General features: G+C 37.2%; 1 protein-coding gene across 10 annotated transcripts in view; it reads right to left on the bottom strand.

Moving 5' to 3' along the window:
• TMCC1 (transmembrane and coiled-coil domain family 1) overlaps positions 1 to 22391 on the bottom strand; it is a 251308-nt gene that overhangs the window by 166220 nt on the left and 62697 nt on the right. For 7 of the 10 annotated variants that reach the window (XM_014731398.3, XM_070237209.1, XM_070237210.1 and 4 more), the window contains 2 exons: positions 16789 to 16844; positions 12334 to 13033 (listed from right to left, as the gene is read on the bottom strand). In XM_014731398.3, coding sequence (XP_014586884.1) covers positions 12334 to 12906 — 573 coding nt within the window. In that variant the 5' untranslated portion in view covers positions 12907 to 13033; positions 16789 to 16844. The remainder of the gene's footprint in view (positions 1 to 12333; positions 13034 to 16788; positions 16845 to 22391) is intronic. The other 3 variants (XM_023619926.2, XM_070237206.1, XM_070237207.1) reach the window with 1 other exon arrangement.

Here is a 22391-nt window from a genome sequence, read left to right as displayed (position 1 = left end):
TTTTTCCTATTTTATTCCATCTTGAACACAACTGTTCAAAAAAAACCTTGAATATGATATTTTCAACATGCAAACCCCTTCAAAAATCTGAGGGCTCCCTATATCCAATCACATCATTAAAATTATTTAGTTTCACATTCATAATGCTGGATCAAAAACCTCTCTCCTAAATTGAAATTTTAAAAATCAGCTTTATATAATCACACACTCTTCCAATCTTCTCTCTTACTAATTCCTCTAAATGTCTTACTAGTCCTCATACTGGTTAGGCCCTAGGGTTCTATGTGGGATATAAATAAAGATAACTAATGCATGGCCCTTGCTCTCCAGAAGCTCACAACCGGGGTCTTGTTTTCTTCTTTTTTTAAAGCACATCTCAGCTATCTTGAAACTTGAAATTTGCATGTATGTATTGTGTTGTCTTATGATGGAGAAGACCTATACTGACTGTGCCTCACATTCCTAAGACATCCTCTAAGGAGTACATTCTCTATAAAGCCCTTGTCAATAATGACTTCATACTTAGCTCTCCCTTCTCTGAACTTCTACTGCCCTTAATTTCAGTAATACCTGATTACATATTGTTCTATCAAAGCTTTTAACTGCTAGATTGGATCCTGCCAAATTCATGAATTATTCAATAAAGCCAATGAGATCTTTAAAATTTACTCAGTTCAATTTTGTTTTTTAACATGGTGAAAAGTATTAACACTTAAACCATACAACATAAGTTTAAAAATATATATAGAGATCAAATTCTCATTAGTGAGAACTGTTCCAAGCATTGCTCCTCACCCATCTGGCACACATAGACAAGAAGCTATGACTTATGGCCTTAATGCGCATTATCACTCCCTCCCCTTAACAATGCCAAGAAAAACAATTTTCAGTAAAATTTCTTTATAGTACAGGTCTTTGGAACCTTTCTCTTGGTTCTTCCCTCTGCCTGGTCTGCTCTTTCCCCAGATCTCCTTCAGGTCTCGGCTCGTATATCAGTGAGGACTTCCCTGACCACTCTGCTTAAAATTTGCTGCTCTAGCATTCTTTTATCTTCTTTCACAACCATCATATTATTTTACTTATATGTTTTGTTTACCTCCTCTTACTATCACAAGCCACATCCCAGATATTGTCCACTACAACCGAACCTAGGCATGCTCATTCATTTACATATTGTGGGTGGCTGCTTTCATGCTGTGATGCAGAGTTGAGTAGCTACAACAAAGACCATATGGTTGAAAATATTTACTATTACTATTTACAGAAAAACTCCGCAGACCCCTGACTTACTACAACACTAGGTCAAACACTTATAAACATTTATTGAAAAGTACGAACAAAAAAACACTGGGGGAAAACACTTCTGATCCCAGTGTTTTATAAAAGATAGAAGAGCTTGTAAACTGAGATATCACCACGAAAACTTTCAGTATACTTAACCAGGTTTGCACCTTCTTGTGTGCAATTTTTCATATTCCACATCACCGACTCAAAAAACAAAGTTGGCAGGAGCACTAAAGATCAGATTGTTAAGTAACCTGCCTAAAATCACTCAGCTGGTAAGTGGCAAATCCAGGACAAAAGCCTTTTTTTTTTAAACTGTTTTCCATTATACTCAAGCAAGTTTTAACAAAATAATTATTTTCCAATCTTCTATTTGAGCAGGTGAGATATAAAATCTGACTTTATAATGTTATAAGGAATCTGAGTATTTAAAAGTTTGACTCACCATAAAACAACAATTATAATACGCAAAAACTTGAGGGAACCAAACCAACTGAACCTACTGTGAATTCTCAAGCCTCCTTTCTCCTCTAATTCTACTTTCCATTTCTCCCCTTGATGTTATTACTTAAACATTAACACCATCCTAATATTTTGGCACATTTATATACTCACTGAAATTTCACAGCATTTACTTAATCTCCATTTACACCAGGAAACATATACTTGATTTTTGGACCACTATGAATCATTGCTTCAAAACATGGCCTGTCTCTAACCTGTTGTCATGAAAACACATATTCAATAGCTATTTCCTTCTTCCATTAGGCCTTCTGTGCAATAATTTAGTAGTTTTTCTAAGACGTTTTATGCTTTGCATAAAATCTACATCAAGACTCACTGTTATTTTCTTCATAGAGAACCCCTTTCTTGGTGTAATATACCAATAATCAACTCCATTTGCCTTCTAGGGAAATCCTATTCGGACCTTCAAAATCTTGCAAACTGACCATTGTTATTCTCTTGCTGTGATCTCTCCAGCTCCTCTATTTAAAGCTCTATTTCAGTCATCATCATTTCTTGTCTAGATTCTACCACAAATTCCTAACTGGTCTCCCAGCTTCCACCCTTAACCCCCTGCAGTCTATTCACACAGCAGCCAGAGTGATCCATTTTAAAAATAGATCAGATCACATCACTCCTATGCTCAAAACCCTCCAATGGCTCCCCATCTCATTCAGAATACAGCCAAAGTCCTTAAAATGCCTACGAAGTCCTACTTCATATGGCCACCTGTGACCTCTCTGACCTCATCTCTTACCACTGTCCCCTGCTCACTCAGCTTTTTCACACTGGCTTCCCTGTAATTCCTTTAACACGTCAGGCAGGCTCCCACTCTGGGCTTACTTCATCTGCCTTGAGTACTTATCCCCCAGATAGCCAGCCACATGACTAACTCCTTCATCTCCTGAAGTCTTCACCTAAATGTCACCTTCTCAATAAGGCTTACCCTTATCCTACTTTACATTGCAACTCACCTCCCCTCTACACATACTCCTGACCTCTTATCTTAGTCTAATTTTTTCCTTTTTTCTATAATACTTATCATGTTCCAACATAACATATAATTCATTTATTCTATCTATTGTATCCTATCTCCTTTAATACAAAGTAAGCAGCAGAAAGGCCAAAATCTTTGCCTGTTTTGTTTTCTAACGTATCCTAACTACCCAGAACACTGCCTCGTACATAGTAGGTATTTAATAAATATTGATGAATGATTGAATGAAAGCTTACTCCATTTCAAAAATTTATCCACGTACATTCTCAACTAATTAGATCCATGTACAACTCACTAATTAGACATTCCTTCTTGCTCCCTAAGTCTACTTACAACTCACTAATTCATTGAAAAAATAAACCAAGGGCAGAAGTATTAGGCAAGGGGAATTCAAAGATTGATAAGACACAATCCCTGCCCTCAGGTAACTCTTCTTTCCACTTCCACCATTATTTCCTTGATCCAAACTATGGTCATCCCTTATGTGGACTGCTATCATAGCTTTCTGGCTGGTCTACCTGCATTCAATAGGAACCTACTCCAATCCATTCTCTGAACTACAAGCATAGTGATATTTTCTAATCACAAAGTTGATATTGCCCTCCTTCCTTAAAATGCTTTGATGCTACTCATTCCTCTGAGGTGGAGAAAAACTGCTTAATATTGTCTCCAAATCTCTGTATGAACTGCTTCCTACCTATCTCTTCAACCTGAACCAGTGTGAGCTTGCATGTGCACACATACAAACACACACCTGCCATTCGATCTCTCATACTCAGCAAACTGCCTCCCATCTTAGTGCCTTTCGACCTGCAGTTTCCTCTCCATCACTAATTACCTCAGCTTATCCTTTAGATCTCTGTCACTTCCTCAGGGAAGTCTACCCTGACTTCCTTAACTAGGTCAAATGTCCCATATAAGTAGCACTTATCACAGTTGAAAATTTAGATTTGTTCAAATGATTATTTGTCCAATATGTGTCCCCATCATATTATAAACTCCATGAGAGTAAGGATCACATCTGTTTTGTTCATCATGGTATCTGCAGTGCCCAGCACATATCAGATACTCTCTATATACTTGTTGAATGAATGAATGAATGAAAGTATAAACAAAAATATGGAAAGGAGTGCTGATTCCTATATGGGGCAGGGAGTCGCATGAGGCAAAGTCCACATGGGCTAAACTATGGAAGGTCTTGTATGTCATTTTAAGGAATTTCTTTACCCCTCATGTAATGGCAGAGCCAGTGAAGAGTTTTTAAGCAGTGGAAATGACATGATTTGTTTTGCATTTCAGACAGCTCTCACAACTGCATGCAGTATGGACAAAGGATCTGAAAGGGCAATGAGATGGTTGAAGGCTCAAACTAGGGCACTGATTTGGGAATGGAGAACAGGGGCAAGCTTCGGGATCATGTGATTCAGAAGTGGAAGGGGTCAGGATAACTAAGGTTGCCAACCTCGTGTCCTCAATGATTTCTACTATATTCACTCAAGTTTGGAAACAACTGAGATAGAACACATCCTAGAAGACAAAAAGGTTTATGAATTCAAATTCAGAAATGATAAGTTTGAATTGCCCAGGCAGACAACCAACAGAGACTTAGATAATCAATTCTGAAGATCACAGAATTGGTCAGATTGGAGACCAAAATTTTGTGGAAGCTGAAAGTATGACACCAGTATGATACCAGTTAAGTTCACAAAGGAGTGAAAAGAATGGTATGGGCTATGGTTAAAACTCCAAGGGACATAACACTTAAGATGCAGACAGAGAAGAGGACCGGCCCATTATTCAATAAATAAACACTATTTTTGCCTGAGGTATTTGTGTGCAAAATGTTGTCCTGCTAGGTCTTGGGAGGGATATAAAGCTAAGACATGGCACCTGTCTTGAAAGCCCTGTCAACAGTTTTAGGCCTTCTCTCAGTGTATCAGCCAAAATGTCACAGCCTTTATCATTCAAGTCCATAATATACCTTGAAAGAGTCTAAGTTTACTAAGAAAGCACTAATTAGTTTCATTCCCAAGGTGTTTGAATTAGAGGATATCCTTACTCCCTATTACCCACATCAACATCCTGAAGCCCCTCCTTCAAAGCATTCCCAGATCCTCTGGACAGAATTACTCTATCCCTAAACACATATGTTTTTATATTGCTTGTGGCACTCATCACATTACATCTTGTATGATACTGTGGAGGCAGCACAGTGTTGCAGAAAGAAAACTAACCTACAGAAATCAAAAGCTTCACCCCTTATTTATAAGTTGTGTGATCCTTAAATCACTTATGCTTCCTAGTCTGTGAAATAATGACAATAAGGACCTTCATTACCATCTCATAGAATTATTAAGAAGATCAAGTGAGAGAATTCATGTTAATGTGCTTTATTAAAATTCACAAGTTATTTTCTCTTCTGTGTGTACATCTTATCTTTCCTGACAGTCTTAAAAATCTTAAGAGCTGGGATCAAGTGTTATGTATCTAAATGTCCACTACAGCGTTTTTCAGAATATCTTGCAACTAATAGGCACTCATAAGTTTGACCAAATATGTTGAATAGATTATATGAGATGAAAAAGAGAGACAAGTTTACACCCTACCTCATTCTAAAAAAGACCTGAGGCAGCTGACATGCATGCTTCTTTGACCACCTTTAATTGACTAACCATCTCACCAATAAATCTTGTTTTCCTTGCTCATATCATTCCCCTTTCTGAAATAACCTTCTCCTACCCACCAGATACTCACATATCTAAATCCTATTTCTTCTCCAAGACCCAAATCAAAGCACCCACCTCCTCCTCCTAACTTTTTTATTCATGTCAACTCAGAATGATCTTTCTCTTCTCGATCTGTCTGTATCATTTATCATATTGATACTGTTTTACATTGTTTGCCACATCTCCAACTGGACTATAAGTTCACTGAGTCTAGGATCAGAAAATTTTCCGACACACCATGGAGAACTTTAAACATGAATAGTAGGTATAATAGAAACAGTCTTACATGACAGCCATTTTAAAAGATCTGACAGAAGGATCTGAAATAAGACCATCTTATTTGGTATGAAATGCTAACCCTGAATTTCCATAAATTAAATGTCAATATGCTGATTATTCCTACCGTATGATAGATACAAATGAAGTTACTATTTTAAAGTGCAGAAAGAAAAATTTATACTTCCTGTACATTCTTTCTATCTCCCAAGTACTTAGACCAATATACAGAACATAAAAATGGAGACAGTTTGGGATGGTAGGTAAAAGCAGTTTTTGAATCAGATAGTGCCTAGCACACAGTAGTTACTAAAACACATCTAATCAAAATATAAATGGCCTAGATTTATTATTTCAGTTCTGAAACACTCTAGTTGTGAAACATGAGAGCTGTGAAACCATGAGCATACTTAACTCCTGTATGCCTCTGCTATTTCATCAATAAACAAGAGAAAATACAGGGCCAGCCCTGGTGGCCTACTGGTTAAGTTCAGTGTGCTCATCTTTGGCAGCCCAGGTTTGGTTCCCCGATGCAGACCTACACTGCTCTGTCAGTGGCCATGCTGTGCTGGCAGCCTGCATACCCAAAAAAAAAGTAAAAAGGAAGATTGGCACAGATGCTAGCTCAGGGCAAATCTTCCTCAGCAAAAAAAAGAGAGAGAGAGAAAAAATACAAAACAGAGGGCTGTTTTAGAATTAATGAGAAAATTATATAATGTGTGTAAACACACTGCCTGCCATATAATAAGTACACAATGAATGGTAGTTATCATTATCATTACTACCACTAGGTACTCCTAAATATCACTTATTATTTCATGTAAAGAAAATTACATTGAAAATTTAAATATTTTCATTTCTCCATCTCCAACTCAATATATAAAATTGGTTAACACAAATTATGGTATTACAACAAAATATGTGGTAATATTATGCAATCAGTAAAATATCTATAAAGAATATTTATAGATATCTAAAAATGCTCACGAAAGAATTTTAATCAAAAAGAATACAAAATTGTGCATTTAACAGGATTCTGATGTTATTTGAAAATACTAATATTAATAAAAATAAATTTAAATTTTCTTCTATGTATTTCTTCATGTGCAAGTAATATACTGAGAAAACACCCAAAAGTACTGGCCATAGTTATTTTTATTTTTTTCTTCTTTTACTTTTCTGTATTTAAGGTTTCCTGCACTGAGCACGTTTCTTTCAAATTCAAAACATTTAACTTTTTAACTTTCAAATCACAAAGCATTTATAGAAAAACTGCTTATATCAATCTGCCTTCGTTTAAAGATGATCCTTTAAATGATAGAATTTATCAAGTACCTGTGGCATATATTTATTAAGTACATACATAATTACTTTAAGAGATGAAACTTTTCAACACAAGTACTGCAACAGACTGAATGTGTCAGTAAGATTTTTCTGTGGGAATAAGATTGATGCTAGTAAACCTGACAAGGAAGGGAATACAGAACCTTTGTGTCGTGGAACACGTGTCATGACTGTTCCAAGCAGGTCCCATTTCCATCATTAGGTCAAGGCCATGCTTTGCACATACTAGGCACAAATAAATACTTGCCAAATCTGAATTAAAAAAAAAAAAGGAATCTAGCTTAAAGGCCAAGAATGTGCTTTAAAAACTAGACTGGTATGTGGCAGATGGCTGAGGCAAAAGCAGATGGCTTTCAAACACAATGGGTACATTGGAAAATCAACTCAACGTTTGTCTTAGAATTGTGTGTGTGCACAAGCACATGCAGACACAAGTCTATAAGTATGCTGTTAACAACATGGAACAGAATTACCAGTGTACTTATATGTTTATCACCAATATTAAAATATTTTCACCCTCAGACCTTTGAGATAAAAAAGAAAAAAAAAGAAGATATGAAAATAGAAGAGCAGTGTTTAGAATTGGAAACAAACAGTCTCACACACTAAGATACAACAGGGTAGAAGCTCTCCAGACTAATCTCCACTTAACCAATTTGCCATATTACTCTTAAACTCTCCATTTTCTCTGAAACACATATGAGACTTTATGTCCAGAAGATAATCAGTGTTTATGGCTAGTACTTCCATATACATATTGCTCCCACAACAGTCTGCTAGTTATACTCATTATAACTAAATAGTTTAATTAAATAAACCAATACAATGTGAGTACAAAAAGGACTGTTGTTTCTATGAAAACTAAGTGCTTTGGAAAGACTCAATAAACGCACGATCCCTTTTAAAAAACAAATTTAAGGTGGGCAAGGCATTTCAAGAGATTATTAGAATTTAAGATTCTGTCCCAGACTGCTTCACAAGTGTCATCAGGTTATCATTCCACTTTATAAAAATTAAAGCTAGAAATTTTAGTCCATGCAAGAAAGTGCAAGAAAGGCACAGAAGTCCAATCAGTAGATTTATATTTATACTAAAAAAATAGTAAGACCTTGGTTTTAAGTTAAAATAAAATTTTTGAAGTATGTATCATTTTTTGATAATTTCTTGATAAAATATAACTGACTTTTTGATTAACTGGCAAACTATTTGATCCCAATTACATTGGGTATGAAGGTAAGTACAGTACGTACTTAGGTTCTGGCAGTGTGTTGTTCACAGAGACAACACAACCTAAACTTTTAAGAAGCAAATTACAACATAGTGCCTTCTATATCTAGACATGTCAAATTTTATAAATCAGAACTGATATCACTGCATTCTGATGTTACGCATGAATAACATGAGCTTTATCTCCCAGACTGATGATTATAAAAAAATATATACTTATTAAAACTATAAGAAGTCAGTTCTACAGCAGATGTAAACTAATTAAACAAACAGCAAACTTTGGATGAATGACTCTTCTTCTAATTCTGAAGAGTTCTGTCAAACCACTTAAACATCTAGGAAAAATTCACATCAATCCTTAAAAATAATCTTCTCTTATTTAAATCACTAGCCAATCTTTATAAAATGCATAAAAAAATAAATGCTACCAATAATCTTTTCATGTCATTAGGGAAATACAAAATAAAAAACCCAATGCAATAGCACTACACACGCACTAGAATGGCTAAATTTAAAAGTAATGACACCACCAAATATTGGTGAGGATGAGAAGAAACTCAAATTTTCATAAACTGCTGGTAGAAACATAAAATTGTAAGTCACTTTATAAGTTAAACATATACTGTGATAAATATATTTTTAGTCTTTGTTCCAGGTTCCTGGCCCAGAGCCTAAAAGCCTTGTAATCTCAGGAGTATAAAAGTACCTTTTGTATGCTAATGAGATGACCGGTGGACCCTAGACAGCTTCAGAATGGGTGCTGCTTGCCAGAAGACCAAGGCATGATTAGAGGCCTGGAACTTTCATCCCCACCTCCTAACCCCCCACGACAGGAGAGGATTTGGAGACAGCGTTAATCACCAATTGCCAATGATTTAATCAACCATGCCTATGTAATGAAGCCGCCCAAAAACACCCTAAATGACAGCATTTGGAGGGCTTCCCAGTTGGTGAACACACGTGCTGGGAGGGTGGTGTGCCTATAGAGGACACGGAAGCTCTGCACCACCAACCATCCCCCTACCCCAACCTTGCTCTATGCATCCCTTCCATCTGGTTGTTCCTCAGTTGTACCCTTTATAATAAACCAGGAAATGCAAGTAAAGTGCCTTCCTGGGTTCTGCGAGCCATTCTAGCAAACTACTGAACCTGAGGAGGGAGTCATGGGAACTCCTGATTTACAGCTGGTTGGTCAGAAGGACAGGTGGCAATCTGGGACTTGTGACTGATGTCTGAAATAGGGGCACTCTTGTGGGACTGGGTCCTTAACCTAGGGGCTCTAAATTAACTTCAGGTAGTTATTGTCAGAACTGAACTGAATTGCAGGACACCCAGTTAATGTCAGAACTGGTTGTTGGTGTGGGGAAAAACCCACACATTTGGTATCACAAGTGTTTTGAGTAAAAACAGTGCAGATACATTCACCATATAACTCAGAGAAATGAAAATGTGTTTGTAAGACCTAAATACAAAAGTTCACGACAGTTTAATTCATAATAGCCAGAAAATGGAAATCATCCAAATGTCCACCAACTGGTGAATGGATAAACAAAGAGATACACAATGAAATACTACCCAGCAATAAAAAGGACCAACGCAACAACATAGTTGAATCTCTAACACGTTACGCTAAGTGAAAGAAGTCAAACACAAAAGACTACATACTGTATGATCCTTTTTATATTAAATTCTAAAAAAGGGAAAACAATAGTGATAGTAAGCAGATCAGCAGCTGCCAGAGGCCAAGAATTGGAGATAAGAGGACTGATAGCAAAGGGGCATGAGAAATCATTCTGGGGTGATGCAAATGTTCTATACAATGAGTGTTATTACATGACTATATATTTTTCAAAATTAATCAAATTGTACATTTAAAATTCATGGGTTTTATTCTTTTTTTTTTTTAAAGATTTTATTTGTTTCCTTTTTCTCCCCAAAGCCCCCCAGTACATAATTGTATACTCTTAGTTGTGGGTCCTTCCAGTTGTGGCACGTGGGACACCACCTCAGTGTGGCTCGATGAGCGGTGCCATGTCTGCGCCCAAAACTCGAACCGCCGAAACACTGGGCCACCTGCAGCGGAGTGTGCGAACCCAACCACTTGGCCACGGGGCAGGCCCCGGTTTTATTCTTAAGTATATGTCGATAAAGTTGACAAAGAACATTAAAGAAACAATTTTATGGAAAAAAAAAGTTCTCCCTTGGCTGTCTTTCTATGAAGTTTTCCAAAACAATATAAATGTATATAATATGCTTTACTTATACTTTTTCTTTTTAACATGAAAGTCTGTAATCCTTGAATCAGTGATACTAAATTTCCTAATGTTCTCTGGTACAGATTAAGACAAATTATAGGAGGCCAGCCCTGTGGCTGAGTGGTTAAGTTCACACGCTCCACTTCAGCAGCCCAGGGTCTCGCTGGTTTGAATCCTGGACGCGGACACGGCACTGCTCATCAAGCCATGCTGAGGTGGCATCCCACATGCCACAACGAGGAGGACTCACAACTAAAAGTACACAACTATGAACCGGGGGGCTTTGGGGAGAAAAAGGAAAAAATAATATCTTTAAAAAAAGAAAGAATTATTTAAAAAAAAAAAAGACAAATTATATAGTTGCATTGTTAGTTTTTATTGCCAACTAGATTGCATAATCAATGAATAAATGTCCTTTTTATTTCAAAGATAACTATTATACACATAAAAATATGCTACTTTTCCTTATTTATACTTTTAATTTTAATGATGTGAATCATTATTCTGATGATTCTGCTATTTTAGTGAATCTGTCATTCTGACAGGTTTAATTTCTTAAAGTAATTTATTGTCCTTTACTTGTTTGTTTGTTTTTAATGTTACATTTAGGTAGGAGAGGTATAAAGATACTAGATTCAATACTTAGATTTCCAGGCTAAATATCCAGGAAAATAAACTTTCCTGTGTCAGAAGCAAATATAGAATGAAAGTGATTGACCATCACAAAAGCATGAAGGAATACATAAAAGTAAAGCCAAACGATAACAAGAAGGTGACTTATGGGGCAGACCAGGCCCACAAATATCTTCTGTTTAGCTTGCATAATATGTTAAAAATCAAGAGATTACTCATCTAGCTTTCCAGTTTCTCTTGAAAAATAAGAAGCGCCGACAAGAATGGGCTCACAGTCCTAAATTACAACAATCATCTAAAGCTAAGAAGACACTGTCCCTTTAGACAGGGCATGTCCTCTTTAGTTTGTCCAAGGCCCTTAACACTTGAGTTCAATCATTGTCACTACCTGGCCTGGTTACACGTATCTGAGTTTTCAAACCCTAGCAGAACTACTTCTTTGTGCCTCAACTAACCATAACTGAAGGTGAAGTGAGAGTTATATGGAAGGAGTTTCCCCTGTATTTGCTATGCCTAGTTCGCTCATAAAGGCAGACGCAAAAAAACTGTTTATCAAGAGTAAATTATAAGAATGCATATGCTGTACTGTAGAAGGCAAAATGTATATTGAATGCTGATGATGTGGTACAGTGTATACGAAAATTATAAGCAATTTAGTGTATTTCCATGCTAAGCACAGACAAACCTAAATTCTAGAACTTTATTCATTCCCTTCATTAATGTAAGCCAATTCATGTGCAAAACCAAAGCAACAACAACAAAGCGTCTTTGTTCCTCTGCCATAAAACTGAGCCTTTTAATACATAAAGAGCACATGAAGTATATTGAAGGTATTAGTGAAAGGGTAAAATAAACAAAATATAGCAATATGTCAGGAAGCAAATAGGAATATAATTATAAGCATTCATTCATTAGCTAGAATGATTATTATTCATCCCATTTATTTAATGAAAGGGAAAACTATCTTCTACCACAACTTTGAGATACTTGCTGAGATATCTCTTTTTAGTTACCAAAGAAAAGTTTGGAGAGTCCTAGATACAAAGAACAGTAAGTTAACAGAAAAAGAAAATCTAAACAGACTTACCCGTTCTGCAGTTGCCTCATCCCCTGGCAGACATGCAGCAGCAGCAGCAGCAGCACAAGCTATCTCCATCACAGCGGAGCTGGTAGGAGCGTCAGTTGTGGATGAAGACCTGGGTCGGCCAGACTGCATAACAGTTGCCATCTCCTGGCCAGATTTCCTGTTGATTTGGGGACTTCCCTTTGGGGCCTCTGGCTTGCCCCGCCTACTATGCAAGCTTGTCCCTCTCTTCATCTTGGGTGGCACTCGGATCTGCTGCAGGACACGATTCAGAGCTGTGGGGTGGGTGGGGACACCATCAATCTCAGCACATGCGTTCTGGCTTTCCAGATCCATTTCAGGTTCTGGATCTGCCTGAATTTGTTGCACATCGTGTGGAGACACTGATGACCTCCTGCGCTGGTGCTGGAAGAGATGCTTCAAGCCTTGGCCAATCACATTAATGTTCTCCAAAGCATTGTGAGTCATTTTAGACAACTTTTGTTCTGATTCTGTCTGTTTTCTGGCCTCTGCATCTTGGGATTTGCCTCCAGGATCAGGGTCCTCATATAACTGTTCACTGCCTGAGGGCTCCATCAGCAGACTTAATATGCTTATTTGCAAACTCAAAAAATTTTAAACACACCAAGACTGTCAAATTAGGAAGGCATTTGCTTCAACAGTAACTACACATGCAGCTGTGAGACGGAGGCTTCATGCCTATCTAATGTTAAAAACAAAAACAAAAACAAAACTTCATATTATAAATCCATGCAGAAACTCTAGTGTTAAAGAAAAACATGCCACTAGCCAAACAAATAGGCACTATTATTAAGCAATCTTTAATCAGAAGATTAAAAGACAGTTTTCTAGATAATGGGTAATGCTTATTTTCTAGAATAGAAGAAAAAGCTCAGAAACAAGTACATAGGAAATGAAAACAGGTTTGTTTGTTTTTTGGTGAGGAAGATTGGCCCTGAGCTAACATCCATTGCCAATCTTCCTCTTTTTGCTTGAGGAAGATTGTTGCTGACCTAACATCTGTGGCAATCTTCCTCTATTTTATATGTGGGATGCCACCACAGTACGGCTTGATGAGTGGTGTATAAGTCCACGTTTGGGATCGGAACCCATGAACCCCAGGCTGCCAAACCAGAGCATGTGAACTTAACCACTAAGCCACTGGGTCGGTCCCATAAACAGCAATGCTGAAATTAAAAAATCCCTACAAGTTTCAATATATGAAGAACTGAATACTAGAGGAGTTATCTTGGAATGGAAACCATTATAACAGTTGACAGAACAGCTACTACTTAAGAAATCAAGAGAGAATAGACCATTCAATATGTACAGTCTAGCTGAGGCAATTTAATTCCTCTCATTCATAACCACAGTTAATTATCCATATGCTGAAACTAAGTAGAGTAAATTCAAAGAATAATAGTGAGAAATGGATATTCCAACCTAACTCTACATGGATTTTAATAGATAAGAGAAATTTCTTGTCACCCTTCATTTTCATCAAGGTCACTGGTAACTAGGGGTGACAGGTTTGCTCCTACGGGAAGAAAATGGAAATAAAAATCTTATAAGTTGAATTCTCTGCTGAAGCACAAATAACCTTCTGGTACCATATGAGTAAATGATCCAGACAGAATCTGTCTTCAGAGAGACTAGAGCTTTGCTCAGTATCAGCTATCGAGAACAGAGATTCAAATTAGCTGTATACAAGAGCACTATGAACTCCCTTTCTCTGAATAGTGTCATCCTTGACAGAAGATTCCCATATATCCACACAAATTCAAAAGCAAAGAAGTAACACAGCAACTGAGTATGACGTAAGAGTAGAGAAAAAGAAAGGTCAAATAGCAATCACACACCAATATTAAGTGCAGAAAATTAAAAGGAAGCTGAAACTAAGATGTAAGGTCAGCACAACTGTCATGATTATGGAAATCACATGCAAAAATGAGGAGGGGAGAAGGTAGGGATGAGACTTTTCATAACAGAAAGTGTTTATTTTTGTATCGAGTTTCTGCAAATATATAAAACAAAACTGTTTAATGCACAGAACCTGCTGGAGAGGACAAAATATGGTGTAGTAAGTTTCTTCCATATTTTCCCTCAACTTTCTGTTCAAAGGCCTTTAAAAAACTCCCTATACTAGCAAGTACTTCGAATAGTCTAAGTTACTACCAATGAAGCACTATAGTGGTCATGTTCTGGAGCCATGCAGACTGCTTGGCACCAAGTAGCAATGTAGAAGGCATAAATTAGCTGTATACAAGAGCACTATGAACTCAAGGATACTAGAGTTCAGAGGGACAGGAATGCAAACTCACTAGAGTTTTCTTCCCGTAAGTACTCTCAGAAGACCTTCTTACCATGTAAATCGACACTGTGCTTTTCCCCATTCTCCTGACCTCTTTATAACTCAGGAGCATAAACAGTGTGACAGGGTTAAAGACATTTGTCTCTCACTAGTACCTTCTTACTTTCTCAATACCAAAAATTCTTTGCTTCCCAACTAGGCAAACGAGTAGTAGGCATGAGATTAAGAAATTTCGCTGCCTTTCACTCAAATTCTTTGTGGCCACATCAAAATCTTGCCACACCACTATGGCCGCTTATCCTTTTCCTGATTGTGCATTGCTTTTCTTTTTCCTTTTCCCTTTGGGAGAGCCAAGAAAGAAATCTTTAATCCTTATTAGATTAATGACTGTCTTGGCCTCTCCTGGGGTTTTCTGGGGCTCCTTGTGGGTAAAAATGTTGCCAATATTATAATGTATTATTTAATCATCCTCACCTTACCTCCTGAATTTGTAGGACAGACTAATAGTTACTGAATTATTTCCACTCGGCAAAGCACTGAGCTCCTCAGAGAAAAAGGACTGTGTAACCAAGATAATCCAGTAACAGTGTACATCAACTAACCTCTTCTTGCACTGGGGGCTATTTAGACCCTGAGAAGATGGGAGGATGTAAAAGCAGCAGGCTGATAATGAGGAGGTAATTTACTTTTTTCCTTATTTGCATTGCATTAGCTAAATAATACAACTGATTTTTTTGGTTGTTTTTGCAAGTAAAATATACAAAATAAGTTTCTCTCATGAGAGTAAAGGATACCATGAATAAAGGAACGGTGTCAAGGTTAGCTGGAAAACCAAATGACCTATTTGTCTCATATATGAAGGTATTAGGAATTTATTACTCAGCAAACTTGTTTCTTTGGGCAGTGTTATAAGCTAATCAAGTGGCCATCTGCTTCTTATTTTTAAAAAATGAAGAATAAGGTACATTTTAAATGTCAGTAGCTTCCTTTGAGATTTCACTAGCATTTCTACATCATTTACTTTCAAATAATTCGAAATGATTGATTAAAAATACCAGCATTCCTAGGAAAATCTAGAAACAAGGGTATCAACTTCCAAACCAAAGCTTACATAGGCTATCTACATAGCTGCAAAGATTACATAATACAACAGTAATGAATTCTCAGATTTCTAAAGGCAAGACATATCTTAACGACACTAACTAGCAGAGTCTTACCTAACATGGAACTCTAAAGGAATCTAAATTGAGTTTTAAACATTAAGTTAAGAATTTTGAAAAACAAAGAACTGCAAAAATCTTCTTTAGGCCAACAGAAAATCTTTAAGACTACCTTTCAATTTATGCCAAATAATGAGGAAAGTTAAATGTGGTACCAAAAGTACCAAAGACAGTAATCCTGTAATAATTAACTCTAAAATTGCTGATGGTAAGAATGCGAGCACTAAAGCAATTCAGTAACATCAAAGTTTTTTAGGATTCCCTTATTTTCTTCTGTAAGACAGTAAAATTCAAACGCATGGTAACTATTGCTCAGTTTATAAAATTCCCCAAATAACTATATTGAGATCCCTGGTTTAACACAAACCAGTTCAACTGCAAAGCTAAGTGTGCTTTCGTAAGAAGGAAATGTTGGCTTCTCTTTTATTCACTCAGCTGCTCTGAAAAGTAAAGTTCTTATAAGTAAACCAGAGGAAGTGGGGAAAGAGAAAAGGGAACAAAAGGACATGGGTGCAGGGCGCAGGAGAAAAGAGTGAAAAGTGAGAAAATGAGGAAGAAAAGGTAGCTACCTTCGGACTAGGCATTTCAGATAACTTTGATAAAGTCTCAAAATTTTTAACAATTTTTCCATTGACAGTTTTGCCAAAGACATAATATGCCATTAGTTCACATTCAAGATAAGTTGTTCTGAATTAATATGAGAAGTAACCAAGAAAAAAAATTACATTTTTAAAATCTGTGAAAACGTTTAACAGTGTGCTCTAAAAAACCATTCCAACTTATATATCAATTATCTTTCTTTTTCTTTTTTTCCTTTAAGTTTTTCTTTCCAATTTTTGGGGTTTCTTGATAGATATGTTAACCAAGGCATTTTGGTGTGGCTATGAACCTGGTTATTTCACTATCTATCATGAGTTAGATACTTGCCTTTATGACTCTTCCTCAAGCACTTCTAAGGTGTACAGGAATCCTTGTAGGAAAAGCTGAAAAGCAAACATTAAGAATTACAAAGTGAGAAACTTACAGGGACAAACTCATCTATTATACATACACAGAAAAAAACTGAGTACATACATAACAAAATGTTAACAACGTTTATCTCTCACTAGTAGAAGAAAAATTTTTTTTGTATTTTTCAGTATTTTCTAATTTTTCAAGAACATAATCAAGTAAAATTGTAACCAAAAAAGAAGATATTTTGGAAAACAGTACTTATCAGTACTCAAAAAAGAAAGTGGCACATGTCATAAGTTGCAATGAATATTTTTCTACTATGATACTGAGTTAGGAGTGGATATTCCATTAATTCTAAAGTAACATGAAATGCAAACCAAGGACATGAAAAACAAAACAATTTTCAAACAAATATTTTTCGAAGTACCTTCCAAATCTGTATCTGCAATTTTGCATTCAAAAGCAACTCTTAAAAAAGAGCATCTACCACGTACAATTGAGAATCAAGATGCAGCAAAATTGAAATTTTCCTGGAAAGCTAGCTTCTGACAGCCATTATCAGAGAAGCAATTTAATTAGACAAGTTTTTTTGTTTTGTTTTTTGAGGAAGATAAGCCCTGAGCTAACATCCGCCACCAATTCTCCTTTTTGCTGAAGAAGATTGGCCCTGAGCTAACATCTGTGCCCATCTTCCTCTACTTTATATGTGGGATGCCTGCTACAGCATGGGATGACAAGCAGCGTGTAGGTCCATGCCCAGGATCCATACCGGCAAACAACAGGCCGACGAAGCAGAGCACACAAACCTAACTGCTACGCAACCAGGCCAGCTCCTAATTAGACAAGTATTTTGAGGGCATGTGCTATATGCTCAGCATTACACAGACCAAATCACATTACGCTGCCTTCAAGGAACTCACAATCTAGAATGGAAAGCAAGATTTACATACCTGAAACCTAAGGAAAACAGAATAAAGCAACATAAGTGCAAAATGTATGTGGAAAATTACAATTACCCTCAGAAATCAGAAAATCAGTTAGGATTAGATTTGTTTGGGAAAGCTTCATGAAGGAGAAAGAGGCTTTAACCGAGCTTTGAAGGATAAGAAGATGGATGAATAAGCAGGAAGATACTGGCCAAGACTTCCAGCTAGACAGCAGTAAACACAGTACATTTAGGGGCCAGTAAAGAGGCCAGATGACTGTACTGGTAGATACACATTTCTGAGTCATCTGGAGAACTGAGTGGCTAATGGGAAGATGTGAGAGAGGACTTTCTACCATATAACCTTTCCTACGTTTTGAATTTTTACATTTTATGACTATATTATGTATTGAAAAAGTCTATTTACTTTTGTGTGTGTGTGAGGAAGATTGGTCCTGAGCTAACTTCCGTGCCCACCTTCCTCTACTTTATATGTGGGATGCCTGCTACTGCATGGCTTGACAAGAAGTGCTAGGTCTGAGCTCAGGATCCCAACATGCAAACCCCAGGCCCCCAAAGTGGAGCAAGCAAATTTAACCACTAATGCCGCCGAGCTGGTCCCTTTACATATTTTTTAAAAAATAAAGAAAATAGGGGCTGGTCCCATGGCCGAGTGGTTGAGTTCGCACGCTCTGCTTTGGTGGCCCAGGGTTTCGCCAGTTCGGATCCTGGGTGCAGACTATTATGGTGTTTACAAGAATCATACCTAAAATGTTAAGACAGAGAATAGTTAAAAATAAAAACTATGGAAAAGATCACATAAACATAAACTAAGAGAAAGCTGCTCTAGCTATTATTAATAGTACTCAAAGTAGACTTTAATGCAAAAAGCATTAATAGAGATATAATTCACAGGATTAAATGTATAGTTCATCAGGAAGATACAGCAATGCAAAATTTGTATGCATGTAGTAACACTGTCTCCAAACATATAAAACGAAACTTAGCAGAATTATAAGAAACGAAAAATATCCATAATCATAATGGGGAAATTTTTAACATCTCTCTCTATTTGATAGAACAAATGACCCAAAAAAGGAAAATGAATAAGTAAATAGATTGATAAATAAAAACACAGATTTGAACAGCACTGTTAACAAACTGGACCTAAATAGACATTTATATAACACAGCACCTAATAACTGCAGAATAAATACTACAAAGAGATCACTTACAAAAAAAACATTAGCTAAAAAAATGGACTTACAAAACCTAACCTAGACACTACAGTTGCAGAAGAAAGAAAGAAGGGGGGAAGCTCTACCCCTAGAAGTGGAGTGGAAAGTCTTGTGAAGGCAACAACTCTAAGACCCAGCTTCTAGTACTTGCCTAAATCTAAGGCTTAATAGATCCTTACAGAACTCCATTCACCCTCCACTACAATGCTGACAAACTCTGAGTAAAAACAACAGTGGAATATAGGCACAGGAGTCAGACTCACTCTGAGAAATAGCACAAAGGGAAAATCCAAAGCCAACCAGTGAGATAAGGGACATTAGGAGACAAAGGACACAAGGGAAATTTAAAGTCTCTGGTTCCCACGGCAACAACCAATGTCAACTTTGGTAACCATAGCAATAATAAACTTCAAAAAAGGCCCAACCCCTAACAGATTACACAAATTCCACCCTAAAGAATTAGCAGAAGGAAACTTGCAGACTTCAAGCATATCAAATATTTACCTCAGTACTTCCTGTCCTATACAAGATGTTCAGCTTTCAACAAAAAATTATAAAGCTTGCCAAAGGCAGTAATAAAAACATAGCTTGAAAAAATGAAACAATCATCAGAATTAGACTCAGCTATGACAAATTTTAGAACTAACGGAATTTGTCTGATACAGACAAAAATATGATTAATATGGTAAAGGCTCCATAATGGAAAAGGTAGACAACAGGTAAGACCAGATAGGTAATTTTCAGAGACATGGAAATCATTAAGAATCAAATGGAAATGCTAAAAATAAAAACATAGTAAAATTAACAAATGCTTTTGACAAACTTATTAGTAGACTTGAAACAGCTGAGAAAAGAATCAGTGAAGTTGAAGATAGGTTTATAGAAATTACCCAAACTGAAATGTAAAGAAGAAAAAAAGAGTAGGAAAATAAATTAATAAAGAATATCCAAGAAGCATGGAAAAATATCAGTGTAACATATACATACTTAGAATGCCATAAGGAGAAGAAAGAGAGAACAGAGCAGAAGAAATATTTCAATGGCCAAGAACTTACCAAAACTAATGACAAGACACCAAACTATAGATATAAGAAACTCCGAAAACAACAAACAGCATAAATACCCCAAAATGCCCTAAGCATATCATATTCTTGAAGGCAGTGAGACAGGGGAAAACAAATTACATACAGAGGAACAAAGATAAGGGTTACAATAAACTTCCTGTCGGAAAATTTGCAAGTAAGAAGACAGTAGAGTGACGACTTTAAAATTCTGAAGGAAAAAAAACCGCCCAACCAGTATTTTATAGCCAGTGAAAATATCCTTCCTAAGTGAAGAAGAAATAAAGTCTCTCCCAGACAAACAAAAACAGAGAATTCATTGCCAGCAGATTCACCCTATAGGAAGTATTTAAAGAATTTCTTCAGCAGAAGGAATATGAAAAAGATGAGAAGCCTGGATCTACACAAAGAAATGAAGAATAAATGAAAGTAAAAAGAGAATCTTTTCTTTTTCTTTTTTTTTTAAGATTGGCAACAGCTCAGTTGCCAATCTTTTTTTTTTCCCCTTCTTATTCTTCTCCCCAAAGCTCCCCAGTACATAGTTATATATTCTAGTGCAGGTCCTTCTAGTTGTGCTATGTGTGATGCCGCCTCAGCATGGCCTGATGAGCAGTGCTAGGTCCAGGATCCAAACCGGAGAAACCCCAGGCCACCAAAGCAGAGCACACAAACAACCACCCAGCCACGGGGCCAGACCCTCTTTTTCATATTTTTAACTACTCTAAAGGATGACTATTTAAAGCAGTAACAATGTACTGGGTATTTATAGTATATGTAGTGAAATGTATAATGATAGTTAAAGGAAGAATTAGGAGCATACTATAATAAGATACATATACTATATGTGAAGTGGTATAATATCATGGGAAGGTAAACTCAGATTATTTAAAAATGTATACTGTAAACCCAAAGGCAACTACTAAAAACCATTTTAAAGAAGTATAAGTAACTTAATAGGGTAGATAAAAGAATGATAATAAAAAGCTCAATTAGCAAGATGGTAAGTTTTAATCTAACTATATTAATAATTACTTTAAATGTGAATGGTCTATAAAACACCAGTTAAAAGACAAATTGCCAAACAGGATGAAAAAGCCAGATCAAGCTAAATGCCATCTACAAGAAATCCACTAAATACAAAAATTTAGATAGGAAGAGGCAAAATAATGGAGAAAGATACCATAAAAACACTAACCAAAAGAAAGCTAGTATAGGCAAATCCATTTCAGACAAAGTAGACTTCAGAACAAGAAAGACTGTCAAGGATAAAAAGGGACATTACATATAGAGGGGTCAATTCTCCAAAAAGATACAACAACCATAAATATTCATGCACCTAAAATCAGAGCTTTAAAATATACGAGGCAACCGAGGGGGCAAGTGAGATCCAGTGGGACCGCGTGAGTGGGCGATGACAATCTGAAGCCCAGCGTGACTGCTCCTTGGTCCAGGAGGAAAATCCAAGGTCCCACAGCGGCTGCAGAGAAAGTCTCTGGTCAGCCCTAGTGGAGAGACCCCACCCACCAAATACAAAGTCTGGGAGGCACTAGGGCAGAAGTGGCTCAGCCAGGTGAGCTACCCACAGGCTGCATTAAACACCTACAGCTCTGCTGCAGCCCCAAGGGGGCAAGTGAGATCCAGCGGGACCGCGTGAGTAGGTGGGACAATCCAGAGCCCCAGCGTGACTGTTCCTTGATCCAGTGGGAAAATCCAAATTCCCATACCATCCACAGGGAGAGCTTCTACTCAGCCTTAGTGGAGAGGCCCCACACACCAAGCACAAAGCCTGGGTGACCTAAGAGGAGACATGGTGTGACTAGGTGAGCTAACTACTGGCTGCATTAGGTACCCATAGCTCTACTGTGGCCCAGAGTGGACAAGTGAGATCCCATGGGACCTGATGGTGGCAGAGCTGTGAGTCTAGGTGAATCAGCTCCTGGCAGCTGCGAAAGCCCATAACATCACTGCAGATCCTAAGGAGGAAGCCTACCTAGGCAGTCTGTGAGAACAGGCACCAGCAACCCAAAGCCCCTTTGTGACTGTTCCCACAGCTGATAGGAGATCTCACAGGGCCACTGCGATCCTGAGGAGGGGCCCAGGCTCAGTCAGGAACATCTGACAGGGATCCTAGTTGGTGCAGATTACACAGCTGCTGCCCCTTTCCCCCAGTGGAAGCAAGTGGAAGCAGTAACCAAACTCTATCTCCAAGCAGAGGCACAAATTCACGCCATTAAGCAGTATGAAAAAATATATTAAATCTCCAGAACAGAAGGAAAATGACAAGTACACAGAAAACAATCCCGAAGACACAGAAATCTATAACCTAAATGACAACAAATTCAAAATAGCTAT

Source organism: Equus caballus, chromosome 16, assembly GCF_041296265.1.
Source record: "Equus caballus isolate H_3958 breed thoroughbred chromosome 16, TB-T2T, whole genome shotgun sequence".
Taxonomy (NCBI): domain Eukaryota; kingdom Metazoa; phylum Chordata; class Mammalia; order Perissodactyla; family Equidae; genus Equus; species Equus caballus.
This window is presented reverse-complemented; position numbering and strand designations above follow the sequence as displayed.